The 14,601-nt window shown below is 43.7% G+C and overlaps 1 protein-coding gene across 1 annotated transcript in view; it reads left to right on the forward strand.

Moving 5' to 3' along the window:
* Positions 1–14,601, forward strand: part of ophn1 (oligophrenin 1) — a 229,854-nt gene that overhangs the window by 141,896 nt on the left and 73,357 nt on the right. The window contains exons 12-15 of the mRNA XM_073057890.1: positions 3,112–3,145; positions 3,243–3,305; positions 3,755–3,829; positions 9,206–9,290. Of these exons, the coding sequence (XP_072913991.1) occupies positions 3,112–3,145; positions 3,243–3,305; positions 3,755–3,829; positions 9,206–9,290 (257 nt within the window). The remainder of the gene's footprint in view (positions 1–3,111; positions 3,146–3,242; positions 3,306–3,754; positions 3,830–9,205; positions 9,291–14,601) is intronic.

Consider the following 14,601-nt stretch of genomic DNA (forward strand, 5'->3'; position numbering starts at 1 on the left):
ACAAGTCCTCAGGGTCCCGATAGACTCGTCATCCCACGCAGGCTTCGAAGAACTTCTAATGGGACTGGAGAATATTACATGGAAGGCATTTGAGGATGTTTTTGAAAAATTTTCTTGGCAGCTACAGAACACCAAACTATGTGTGGCTGGTTGACATCTTGCTTCGAGTATACAAAACCATGAAGTGCAGTATGTCACTAAAGATCCATTTTCTGCATTCCCATTTAGAGTTCTTCCTTGTAAATCTTTGCATTGTCAGTGACGAGCATGGTGAAAGGTTTCACCAGAGTATTGTCTGAAGTTATATTTGTGTTCAGCTTCATGCAGTCTGTCATAAACAGAAAAGAATTTGGTCTCATAACCAGGACTTGCAATATGCACCGGCTGCTCATATGACCATCCACTGCCTGCTCCCATGGCTTCACACGACACTGATCGGGGGTCTAAGCAGGTGCGACACCTTGCCCAAGAGGGTGTCCTGTAGGCTAGTGGAGGGACCAAGCATCTTACACCTCCTTTGCTAAAGATGTATCTCCACCCAGCCACCTCCACCTACTCTAGTACTACCAAAACTTGTGCTGCCATGGTGATCTATTTAGCTAGCCACCTGGTTGATGTTAATGAGGGAGGTTGGTCATGTGACTGTGAATATGTCACTGGAGAAGTTGGTAGATATGAAAGTCTTTGTTCATCATGACAAAGGGACAATTCTCTTAGTTGAGTATCCCAAAAGTTAAAGCACATCGCATTCTTATACCCTCAGGAGCAAAGGTACAAGTAGGTGTTTCAATAGTACAATGGCATTGTTTACCCCAATATTTTCTGCTTGACAGAAGATCCCTTTGAAGTACATATTTACAATGGAAGTACATTGTAAATGATAAGACACCACTGAAGGTTCAAACAGCTTGCTGAGACAAGCTAATTCATACAGATGGTCTGAATACTTCTGAGGACAAAGAACCCAGATTCCCAAGATTAGTGTTGTGAGGTCTGACTGTCTGAGTACACAAATATCCCAACTATTGATAGACCAACTATGCCAGTGACTGTGTTTGTTGTGCTGAGTGGCAATGTCAGGCGGGTCTGCAAGCTAACCTTGAACTCGGTTACTTTAGCTGTACTTGCCTGGTTTTATGACTAATGTTTAACTGACACACATGAGAACATCTCAAGGTTACCATTTTGCAAACCATTTCTCTTAGCAACCTTTGGCCGGTGTACTTCCTTTGCAAAGCTGTCCTTTTAACTTCAAACTGATTCTTGCATTAAGAACTGAAGACTGATTCTCATTTGAATTAATACCTGCTATATTCACACAATTCCATAACTTGTGAATAATTCTGAACAGATGGAGTGGGGGATGTGGAGGGGGTATGTGAAATAAAACAAATGGACATGTGAAATGCAGGCCAGAGATGCAGAGAATTTCCAGCAGGTTGGACAGTGTCAGGACCTATAAATATCTAATTCTTGACTCAGCAGTGAGTCAGCCTTGAAGAAGGGTGTGCATATGAGCAGCAGTGTCATCTGGTTGCCAAATCTCTGACCAAGCTGACATCTGGGAGTCCTGGTTTGTCCTTGGGCTTCCGTATTTTCTGTGTGTGGGAGCAAATGCAAATTTAGTAGCAATTACACACAAAAAGTGCTGGAGGAGCTCAGCTGATCCTGATGAAGCATCTCGGCCAAAAATGTCGACTGTTTATTCCTTATCATAGATGCTGCTGACTCGGTGAATTCCCCCCCGGCATTTTGTGTGTGTTACTCTGGATTTACAGTGTCTGCTGAACCTCTTGTGATACTTATTGAGATACAGCACGGAATAGGCCCTTCTGGCCCTTTGAGGCATGCCGCCCGGAAATCCCTCGATCTAATCCTAGCCTAATCACTGGACAATTTACAATGACCAATTAACCTACCACCCGGTGCGTCTTTGGAATGCGGGAGCATCCAAAGGAAACTCACGCGGTCATGAGGAGAACGTACAATCTCCTTACAGAAGCGAGCGGGAATTGAACCCAGATTGCTGGTACTGTAAAGCGCTGTGCTAACCTCTACTCTACTGTGCCACCCCAATTCATTCTGAATCTGAAATACGGTTTGACTGAAGCCACAGTTCTGGTCATCTCGTTACAGGAAGGAGCTGGATGCCTTAGAGAGGGTGTAGACTAGATCTACCAGGATGCTACCTGGATTAGGGAACATCTTAAAAGGGAAGGTTAGCGAGCGAGCGCTTTATTCTTCGGAGTGAAGTAGGATGAGAGATTCACAATTCAAAGTAAATTTATTGCCAAAGTGCGCCATATACCACCCGAAGATTCATTTTCTTTCGGGGATACTCCATAAATCAAAAAGCCACAATAGATTCAATGGAAGACATTCACCAGGCCAGACAACCAGTGTGCAAAAGACTGCACAAGTACAAAAAGAGAAAAAAACAATTAATAATAATAATAAAGAATAATAAATAAGTGCACAAGAAATATCGAGAACATGAGGTGAAGAGTTCTTAAAAAGTGTGTGTCTAGGTTGTGGGAACAGTTCAGTGATGGGGCAAGTGAAGTTATCCTTCAGGTTCAAGAGCCACTGGTTGAGGGGTAACCTAGTGACTCAATAGAGGTGTATCAGATGATAAGAGATATAGAAAGAGTGGGCAGTCAGCGCTTTTTTCCCCAGGGTGGGAAGGGCATAACTTTAAGGTGTTTCGAGGGACATTTAAGTGGATGTGACGGGTGGGATTTTACTCAGAGAGTGGTGTGTGCAGGGAACTCACTGACAGGGGTACTTTTAGAGGCAGATACATTAGGGACTTTTAAAAATCTCTCAGGCATATGGATGAAAGAAAGACGGAGGGATACAGAGGAGGGAAGGGTTTGGACTGATCTTGGAGTAGGCAACATTGTGGACTGAAAGGCAGTACTGTCTGTGGTCTATATACGCAGTTAGAACTGTTCATGAGTGTTTAGTGAATGTGTCTATAGACAAATTTCAATGCTGGATGTATTCTTCATCTTCTGAGAGAAAGTTAACTGGGAGAAATATATCAAATTGAGAGTTGATATTACACTGTCTGGAGTTAACTGATAGTCATTTTTCTGCTTTCAATTCCAGATCTATATCACTCCAAATACAAAACCAGAGCAAAGTATGTGCTTAATCTTCACTTATTTACTTTGAGAATTTTGAAGTTGCCTGTTAATGACTGACTGCTGAGTTTCACTGGCTTTACATTTATCTTTCAGTGCAATTGAGTGAGCTTGGCTTGAAGTTTGTGAGGAGATGCATTAACGCTGTGGAATCCACAGGTGGGACACTTTCTTCCCATATCACTGAGGAGTCTGATGGTTGCAGGGTAACAACTGTTCCTGCACCCGGTGGTGTGGGACCCAATCTCCTGTACCTCCTTCCTGATGGTAGAAGGGAGAAGAGCGCATGGCCTGGATAATGGGGGTCCTTGGTGCTTTCTTGTGCCAGTGCTCCCTGTAGATGTGCTCACTGGTGGGGAGAGGTTTCTCGGTGACAGACTGGGCTCCTGTAATCCCTTGTGTCAACCGGTATGCAGCTTTTATTAATCTCCCCATCCTCCTAAATCCCCTACTCTGCAGAAACCCCAGGGTAAAGATGTGGAGCGTGGCTGTTGAATGCTACAAACTTCCTTTTCATTAATGTCAATTAAAACTTTTCTGAGAAGCTAGGACAGTGTTAAGTCGTGTTTTTAATCAAATTGTGATTTTGGATTTATCTATCGTTGCAGGGATCACCACAGAGGGTGTATACAGAACAGTTGGCAGCAGCTTCCAAGTACAGAAACTACTAACTCAATATTTTGGTGAGAACACTGCTCATGATAATGTTACTGGTACTTCTCTGCTGACACTTGCTTTTGTACTTCTGTGGAAGGGTGTCTGTATCGGATTAAATCTGTGTAGACCATTTGAGATAATGCAGCATAGTGGTTATGTCACTGGATTAGTAATACACAGGTTAGAGTGGAAATCCCGCCATTTCGTAAACCGTATTAGTAAATACATTTGGAATGTATATGATTACTGAGAAAATAGGTTTATTAAAAAAATCTGAATCATTTATGCTTTTCAGGATGTTATATGTCAGAGTACATGTACAGCACTGTGTAAAAGTCTTAGCCGCACAAATATAGCTAGGGTGCTAAGACTTTTGCACAGTACTGTATTTGTCAACATGGAGCAGAGAGCAAGTTTGTAATTTTGGCACGAGCCAAGGGTGTTGGGAATGGTGAGGGTGGAGCTCCACAGGAGGGGTGTGGGACAGGTGGTGGAGAAGGAGTGCCAGGGTCGGGGGCATGGGGTGGGGGCACGGGTGCAGACACGTTCAGCCCTGAGATACCAGGCAAGGTCATTTGATCATTGCAGAAAGTATCTCTGGTGCTTCCTGCTCCCTTCCCTTGCAGTCCCCCTTTTCCTAACCATGATTCCCCTCTCCCTGACCCCTTCCCACTCTCAGTCCACAATAGAGACCCATATCAGAGTCGGGTTTATCATCACTCACATGTGTCATGAAATTTTTTTTTTGCAGCAGTACAGTGCAATACATAAAATTACTACAGTACTGTGCAAAAGTCTTGGGCACGCTAGCTATATACATGTGCCTAAGACCTTTGCACAGAACTGTATGTCCCCATATACTACCTTGAGGTCCATTTTCTTGCAGCAATTCACTGAAAAATAAATTCAATAGTATTTATGAATAACTATACATAACAAAGACTGACAAACAGCCAATATAGAAAAGATGTAGAACTGGAATTGGTTTGTTATTGTCACATGTACCAAGATACAGTGGAAAAACGTTTTGTATGCATTTTTCATATTGACCAGATCATTTCACAGTACATTGACATAGAACAAAGTGACACAGGTTAAATAAAGAATAAAGTGTAACAGTGTGGTGAACTACATATACCTGTCTGGACACGCCCCCCCGCTGACTGCTCCTGTGGCTCCTCCCACAGACCCCGGTATAAAGGCGATTGGGGACTCCGCCCCGGTCTCAGTCTCCAGGATGCAGTGTGGTGGTCAATTGCTGCTTGTTCTTTCTTCCAGCCAATAAAAGCCGATATCTCGCCTCACGTCTCAGAGAGTTATTGATGGTGCGTCAAACAGCTACAGAGAATGTGCAGTGCTGGTGAACAGTAAGGTGCAAGATCGATACAAGGCAGGTTGTGAGGTCGAGAGTCCAACTTATTGTACCAAGAACTTTTAAATAAGAGCAGTGTAGAAGCAGTTCTTGAGCTTGGTGGTATGTGCTTTCCGTACTCTGGCTCAGTTCAGTAAAGGGAGCCTCCTGGTGAAACGCTCTGCAGATCTGCTCTGGGTCATATTGGTGCTGATGGGATTTTGCTGTGTTGTTAGCTACCATGTTGACAGTTTGCAATTCAAAAGCAGATGATTAGATATGAATCTTTTGGCTTAGATTGAAGAAGACGTGGGCAGCAGTGTATGAATGGAAGGAGTTTTCTTTTTGTAAAGCCCCAGCTCTGATCAGCTCAACCATTTCTCCAACTCCTTTGCCATTTAATTTATAGTGGGAGCCGGGGTCTGTGTTTAGAAAGGGATACCATGTCCTGATACTCGTCATTGTCGATTTCTAAAGTATTCTGAGGATTTCAGACTTCCCACGTTAGAGCTGTCTGTGAAAGTCCTTTGCTCTTTCAGCTCCTTCAGTGTCTGTAGATTAACCCATGACAAGGATTGAATTGATAAAGTACCTCCAAGTTTCTTATTTCGTTCCCCCTCCCCAATCCACCCACCATCCCCCTCACCTGGTCTCACCTGCCAGCTTGTACACCATCCCTCTCCCTCCATCTTCTTATTCTGGCTTCTTCCCCCTTCCTTTTCCGTCCCGATGAAGGATTTCTGCCCAAAGCTTCATCTTTTATTCCTTTCCATAGATGCTGCCTGACCTGTTGACTTCCTCCAGCATTTAGTCTATGTTGATCAAGATTTCCAGCAACTGTGTTTAGGATTGATATTAAAAAATCTAGTTTAAATTTATTTTAGTACCATTGTTTTCTTTTTGTTTTATGGATTTGATCAATTCATTGAAATCACAAAGTAAGTTGGAGACCTTGGCTTGAGGGGCAATATTGCACTGTGGTGTGATCTATTGAAGATGCTAACAATGTGCATTGAGGTAGCACCTTTAACTGTGTAAGGCATTGTTGTAAAAATTTACACCGATCCACAAAAAGAGATAGATCAAGATATGAGTATTACCATCGGCTATCAAGATTCAATAAATACCAAAGTGTTTGGTAATGTTACCAGGGCACGAGGGCCTGAGTTGTAGGGAGAAGCTGGGTGGGCTATGACTTTATTTCTTGGAACTTCGGTCTTTATAGAGGTATGTAAAATCATGATAGGACCTAGGTAAGATGAGTACACTCAAGTCTTTCTCTAGGGAAAAGCACTCAAAAACATGAGGGCATAAGATTAGGACAAGAGGGGAAAGATTTACAAAGGAGCAGCTTCATGCAGTGGATGGTGGGTGCATGGTGCATGGAGCAGGTACAGTAATGACATTTAAAGGCATTTGGACAGGTACAGAGAAGGGAAAGGTTCAGAGGGGTTCGGCTAAACCAGAGCAAATGAGTAAAGCCCTCCCTACCAGTGAGAATATCTACACAGAACGTTGTGGCAGGAAAGCAGCATCCATCATCAGGGACCCCCACCACCTGGGTCATGCTCTCTTCTCACTGCCACCAGGGAGAAGGTACAGGAGCCTCAGGGATCACACCACCTGGTTCAGGAACAATGATTAGTCCTCAACCATCAGACTCTTGAGCCAGAGGAGATAACTTCACTCAGCTTCACTTGTCCTGTCATTGAAATGCTCCCACAACCTATGGCCTCATTTTCAAGGACTCTTCATCTCATGTCCTTGATATTTATTGCTTGCTTGCAAGCAATTTATTTATTTATTTATTTATGCATGCATGCATCTATTTGTATTTGCGCAGTTTGTTGACTTTTGCACACTGGCTGTCCGTTCTGTTGGGTGTGGTGTTTCATTATATTATGATTATAAAATTTACCGAGTATGCCCGCGAGAAATCAAATCTCAAAGTCGTATATGGTGACATATGTACTTTGAATGGGGCAAGCTCAGATGGGCATTTTAGTTCTCATGGAGGGGATGGAACAAACCTATGCTGTGTGACTCTATGACCAGATTAGGGTAGAAGAAGCTGTTAGGATGGAGAAACTTTGAAGAGTCTGGGGGGTACCTCGGGTCCAGGTTAATGGATCAGGCTTACAGAGCTTAGGACACAGCAGTTGCAAGTATAATCACCAGTGCTGACGTGTTTTAAAGTGGGAATCCTTCCAGGATTCAGAATTGAAATGACACAGTTATATGGAATTTGTTGGATCAGTGGAGTTTGGAGAATGGCTGGGATTGGATACAAGAGGGATTTTAATGTGCATCATGACGATTTTAAGGTAATTGAGTTGCATAACTGGGACCTCTGAACCAACAAACCCTGATCCACACTTACCTTGCTCTTCCTAGAGTCTAAGAGTCATTCATCACAATAGCAGAAAAACTGGTCTACTCTATGCCAGTCTGAGCTTCTGTTTACTCCGATCTACCTGCCCCTGAACTATATCCCTCCATACCCATCCCATCTATGTACCAATCCAAACTTTTCTTAAAAGTTACAATTGAATCTGCATTCACCACTTCTGCTGGCAGCTCATTCCACACTCACACCACCCTGAGTGAAGCAGTTCCTCCTCAGATTTCCCTGAAATATTCCCTGTTGCATCTCCATCCACATCTGAGTTTCTCCTCAAATTTCCCTGAAATATTCCCTGTTGCATCTCCATCCACATCTGAGTTTCTCCTCAAATTTCCCTGAAATATTCCCTGTTGCATCTCCATCCACATCTGAGTTTCTCCTCAGATTTCCCTGAAATATTCCCTGTTGCATCTCCATCCACATCTGAGTTCCTCCTCAGATTTCCCTGAAATATTCCCTGTTGCATCTCCATCCACATCTGAGTTCCTCCTCAGATTTCCCTGAAATATTCCCTGTTGCATCTCCATCCACATCTGAGTTCCTCCTCAGATTTCCTTGAAATATTCCCTGTTGCATCTCCATCAACTCCTCCCTTTCTCTCCCACCCCACCGATTCTTGTACCACCCATCTACACCGGGTGTAAACTACAGAGGCCCATAAGCACTGTACTGCTGTAGCAAGAAAAAATACATTTCATGAAAAATGTGAGTGATGATAAACCTGATTCTGATACGGGTCTCTGTTGTGGACTGAGAGTGGGAAGGGGGCAAGGAGAGAGGAATCATGGTTGGGGAAAAGGGAAGGAAGGGGGAAGGAAGCTGCAGAGGGACATTCTGTAATGATCAATAAATCAATTGTTTGGAATCAAATGACCTTCCCTGGTGTCTTAGGGCTGGTTGTGTCTGCACCTGCACCAGCCCCCGCCCCGGCACTCTTTCTCTGCCACCTGTCCCACACCCCTCCTGCGACGCTCCACCATCACCATTCCCAACATCCTTTGCGCCCACCAGACTGACAAACTAGCTGTCCACTACACGTTGACAAATACAGTATTGTGCAAAAGTCTTATGCCCCCTAGCTACAGTGGTGAAGTGTTTTGCATGGTACTGTACATTGAAACAGACAGTGAAATGCGTTGTTTGCATTAACAGCCAACACACCCAAGGATGTGCTGGGGGCATCCCGCAAGATTGCTTGGTTGGCATGGATGTGGAGAGCCAAAGAAATAGTTTTCAACGATTGTGATTCTAAGACACTCCATTTCCATGACCTGCTCCTGACATTGCTTACTGGGCTGTGCTGAAGAATATCTGGCGAGTTCAGTAGGTGCTTGTCAGCATCAGAACTGGAGAGCAGAAAATTGGTGAAGGGAGAATGAGTTTCACCACAAACACCGAACATTGACATGAAATGGTGGAAATTTAACCTGATCAGAGGCTACGGCAGGAGTTGGGAAGCAGGTTAACCATATCAGAAGTCCTTTGCGTGAATATGGTACACTGCAGTTTTCCATTCCCTCGTGTCCTTTCTTTATTCTGCAAACTGAGCTATGCAATGTCCTCATAGAAAAGCAAATTCCCTTGGGGTTCAGTTCACTGATCTTTCCAGCTGAAGCTTTGCAGTGACTGTAGTTCCTGGTTTCTCAGATCCAAACCATCCCGGTGATGTTGACCTGCAGAGCGACGAATGGGACATGAAGACAATCACCAGCGCGCTGAAGCACTACCTCAGGTAGGAAACTACTTGTGTCATTTTCTTACAAATTGTTGATGTAAGTTTCTCTCATTTCCAGCAGGTGAAAAGAGTGGTAAGCAAGTTTTAGCAGACGATCTGTTGGTAGAAACTTATATTGAGATGTAATGGACCTGGATGCACCTCAAACTTTGTAGATAGACTCAAATAATAACATCAAATGTATCTGAAGCTAGGAATCAAATCTTCAGCTGGTCAGATTACATTCTAAATTGAGAAGTCTGGATACTTAATCCCTCAAGAGTAGGTAGTTAGTTCCTGGAATGGTATCAGGTTTGGGGAGCTATGTGGAGTGATTGGAGAAGCTAGTCTTGTTCCTCCTTGGAGAGGAGATGATTATGATGGATGAGGTGCTTGGATAGAATAGATGGGAGAAACTTGCCAATGCAGGAAGATCACTAACCACAGGGCACAGATTTAACATAATATTCAAAAAACTAAGGAGAAATGTTTTTTTTAATTGCCGTGTGTTGTCATGATGTAAAAATGCAATGTGTGGAAAGTTATTGGAACTAGAATTATTGAACTCTGAGGTGAATATTTGAAGGGATATGACAACAGGAAAATAATGAATTTCAAAGCACCAACCGAGACACGATGGAGTCAAATGAACAATTAGAGACTCCAAATCAGAGACGCATCAGAGATGTTTAGTAATTCCAAACATCCACTGAAAGGACTAGACTGTTACATTACTGGACCTAACTTGGATGGAATCATAACATCATTGAATCATAAAAAGATATAAACTTAGAACACTACAGCACAGAAAAAGGCTTTGCAGAACTATTAATCTGCCAAATCCCATCGACCTGCACAGAGACTATAGCTTTCTATTCTTCTCCCATCCACTACCCTATTGAAATCAAACCTGCATCCACCCACTTCATTCCACACCTTGGAGTGAAGAAGCTCCCCATCATGTTCCCCTTAAACATTTCACCTTTCATCCTTAACCCATGACCTTTAGTTCTTGTCTCACCCAACCTCAGTGGAAAAAGGCCTGCTGTATTTTACCCTATATATACCCCTCATTATTTTGTATACCTCTATCAAATCTCCCCTCATTCTCCTACGCTCTAGGAAATGAAGTCCTAACCTATTCAATCTTTCTCTATAAACCCAGGCTCTCAAGTCCTGGCAACATTCTTGTAAATTTTCAATCTTAGTGATATCTTTCCTAAGATGCTGGAAAGCATTTCCCAGGATAGTGAAAAGTATTTCTACTGCAATCATCTGTAAGTAGTCCATCTGGTCATTCTGGTCTGAAAGTGCCCTTGGAATTGAGATGAGTAGAAAAATTCACAAAACAGGTTTCTTTTCCTTGGGTTTGCTTTATCTAGGGTCGGTATCTTCTTGTCTGAATCAGGTTTATTATCACCAACACGTTACTCAGCAGCAGCAGCACCAAGCAAGACATAAAAATTACTACAAGTTCTAAAATAACTAAGTAGTACAAAGAATGAATAATGAGTTGGTGTTCACGGATTTATGGACAGTTCAGAACTCGGAGAGGAGGAAAACGTTGAGTGTGGATGTTTAGGCTCCTGTACTCACCTCCCTGATGGTAGTATGGGGGGGCAGCGTGGAAGCTTAGAGGTTAACATAATGCTATGACAGCACCAGCAACCCAGGTTCAATTCCCACAGCTGCCTGTAAGGAGTTTGTACATTCTCCCCGTGGCCACGTGTGTTTCCTCTGGGTGGTCCAGTTCCCTCCCACACTCCAAGGACATACAGGTTAATTGATCGCATGGGTTCAATTGGCAGTGTGAGCTCATTGGGCCGGAAGGGCCTGTTACCGTGCTGTATCTCTGAATAAAATGAAAATAATATGAAGAGGTGATGGTATTTAATGACTGCACATCAGTCCACCACTGGCAAGTTCAATGCAAAGCTCAGGAAGTAACATCTGCAAGATCCCAAACTGTGAGTAAGCTGTCCTTGAGCAATGAACAGATGCAAACTGTGTTCGATGGACTACCTCTTGCTGCAGTCCTCTCCACTGTGACGTTGCCTTAGCTTAGCACATTGTGTCTTCAGCAACCGATGGGTACAGAGATGGCCTAGGGCCTTTCAGGTTGTTTACTTCCCCTCTGTTTGCAAAGTGTTCTTCATTCTTGTACTCTGTTCCAATGTCTAGGTCTGCTCTTGCAATGGCTGACCTTCTAGAGCAGGGGTTCCCAACATTCTTTGTTCATGGACCCCTACAATTAACCGAGGGGGTCTGTGGACCCCAGGTTGGGAACCCCTGTTCTAGAGCTGGCAATGATACTGGCTGCCTCTGTTGTCATCAGGAATCTCCTCAATTTAGCATTTTTTTTCAATGGCATCACTGCGTAGAGGAGCCCTGGCATTTTTATACAATAGCTATCTCCCTGGGAATGCAAGTGCCTCCGGCAACAGATTGTTTGGATCATCAAGAGTGACTGATCTGGTCTGTGGACCTGCTCTTTATGTTAAGTCCAAGAGAAGACTGGCACAAAGTTGAAAGTAATGGGGGCCTTTGAACTGGGCAGAAATCAGGCTGTTTCTGGCAGGTTCCGCTGAATGGATGAACACCATTCGCTTTTTAAGATGAGATTTGTTATAAACCTGCTCGTTTTTGTTCCAGAGGATTGTGCTTTCTGTTCTCTTAGTATGTTTGAGTTGATTCCTCTGGCAGCTCTCCAGAGCGATTGTTTTCATTTAAGTTTTAATCTTAGCTTGGGGAAATTTGGATGGCACATCTGATACTGAGAACAGACCAGTGCTAGTGTTACAGCAGTTAAAGAAACACATGTAATTGAAGATGACTAATGAACTATTTGCAGCAATTTGAGCTGTGCTCAGCGGCCACGTTATTAGGTACCTCATGTACCTAATAAAGTGGCCACTGAATGTATGTTCGTGGTGGGCTGCTGCTGTAGCCCATCCACTTAAGGTACAATGTGCTTTGCGTTCAGAGATACTCTTCTGCACACCACTGTTGTAACGTGGTTATTTGAGTTACTGTCTCCTTCTTGTCAGTTTGAACCAGACTGGCCATTCTCATCTGACCTCTCGTTAATGAGGCGTTTCCGCCCACAGAACTGCCGTTCTCTGGATTTTTTTTTGTTTATTGCACCATTCTGTATAAATTCCAGAGTTTGCTGTGTGTGAAAATCAAAGAGGGTGCCAGGAAAGGGCCAGTAACATCATGAAGAATTCCACGCAGCCTGCTCACGGACTGTTTGTTCCACTCCCATCTGGGAGGAGGCTACGTAGCACCCACACCGGGACCACCAGATTTAAAAACAGTTTCTTTCCCCAAGCAGTAAGGCTGATCAACATCGCCACCCACTAACTCCAGCACTACTTTCTTATTTCCTGTCAGTCACCTTATATACAGCCTAGCATCACTTAATGGACATACTTATGTATCTAAACCAACTTGCATATTTATACTTAATGTGTTTTTTATTATAATGTGTTTTCTTTATCTTTTATGTTTTTTTTGTGCTGCATCAGATACGGAGTAACAATTACACTTGTGTACAGGAAATGACATTTAACAATCGTGGATCTTGAAATCCCAGGAGATCAGCAGTTTCTGAGATACTCAAACCACCCCATCTGGCACCAACAATCACTCCACAGTCAAAGTCACTTAGATCACATATATTCTCCACTTTGATGTTTGGTCTGAACAACAACTGAACCTCTTGCAACACACACACAAAATTCTCTGGAAGAACTCAGCAGGCCAGGCAGCATCTCTGGAAAAAAATAAACAGCTGACATTTCAGGCTGAGACCCTTCTCCAGCATGTTGTGTGTGTTGCTTGGATGTCCAGAATCTGTAGATATTCTCGTCATTTAACTGAAGCTCTTGACCATGCTTTTATGCATTGAGTTTCTGCCACATGGTTGGCTGATTCGATATTTGCATTACTGAGTAGGTGTGCCTAATAAAATGAGAGAGGGTAGATAGGGAATTGGTGAGGTGGTCGCACTTGCTCCTTCCTCTGCTTTTGAGGGCCTTCGAGGTTCACAATACAATCAATCCCGGGGCTTTGAGCACTTGTGGGTTGGAGTTTCTCAGGAGTTGGTGGGGCTTTTGTATTTCAAGGACACATCTCCAGTCTTCCTCCCTGTCATCTAGTAATCTCTTCCCATTATAGAGTATTTATTTCAGAGGTTTGGTGTTGAGTCTTTAAAAAGCACATGCAGCCCAGTGTGGCTAATTGTAGTACCTTGACTCTTAGAGCACTTCAGCGCAGAAACAGGCCCTTCTGCCCATCTAGCCTGTGCCAAACTGTTATCTTGCCTAGTCCCATTGACCCACACCTGGACCATTGCCCTTCATACCCCTCCCATCCATGTACCTATTCAAACTTCTCTGAAAAGTTACAATTGAACCTGTATCCACCACCTCCACTGGCAGCTTGTTCCACACTCACACAACCCTCTGACTGAAGAAATCCCCTCTCATGTTCCCCTTAAACATTTAAACTCCTAGTTTAGTTCTAGTCTCACTCAATCTCAGTGGAAAAAGCCTACCTCTCATAATCTTGTCTATGATTCCCCTTATTCTCCTGCACTCCAGGGAATGAAGTCCTAACCTATTCGGTCATTTTCTGTATCTCAGTTCCTCAACCTGATCTCACTCTAAGGCCCTAACTAACTAGGTATGTTGACCCAGGAGATTTAGATTTGACTTAGATTTATTTATTAATCATGTGAGCATCAGAATGTACGGTTAAACACGTTGTCTGCATTTAAAACCAAGACAACTGAGGATGCGCTGGGCGCGGCCAGCAAGTGCCAGTACACATTCTGGCATCGATATAGCGTGCCCGCAATGTTCACAGAACACCATGCAGCCAGCATACAACAAACAACAACACAAACCCCCTTCCCACCCTCTTCCACCCCCACCCACTTATGTAGACGTGCCTCCAACCCCAGGACAGACCACCCCGGGCCTCCAACCTCCAGACCGTGACCCAAAACTCTCAAACGTAGTGCCTGGCCTAGAGGCTTTGACCCTCAGTTCCCAACCTCTGGGCTTTGACCTGAGGATGTGCAAGGAACAGATTTTGGCTCACCTTTCCTTCCAGTGGATTTGGAGGGGTTTGCGGAGGGAGCATTCTTATTAGTTCACTGGCTGTTCAATCTCTCTTGAGGCTCCAAGCTACAGGTCCTTCTGAATCTTCCCTTGCTTCAAGTGATGCCTCACCACACCCCTCCCCCAAACAACCCACTACCCCATCTTCAACCTGTTTTTCCTTCTGAAGTTCTCAAAAGTGTTTTCCAATGACAAGCAGTACT

Source organism: Hemitrygon akajei, chromosome 10 (assembly GCF_048418815.1).
Source record: "Hemitrygon akajei chromosome 10, sHemAka1.3, whole genome shotgun sequence".
NCBI classification, from domain to species: Eukaryota; Metazoa; Chordata; class Chondrichthyes; order Myliobatiformes; family Dasyatidae; genus Hemitrygon; species Hemitrygon akajei.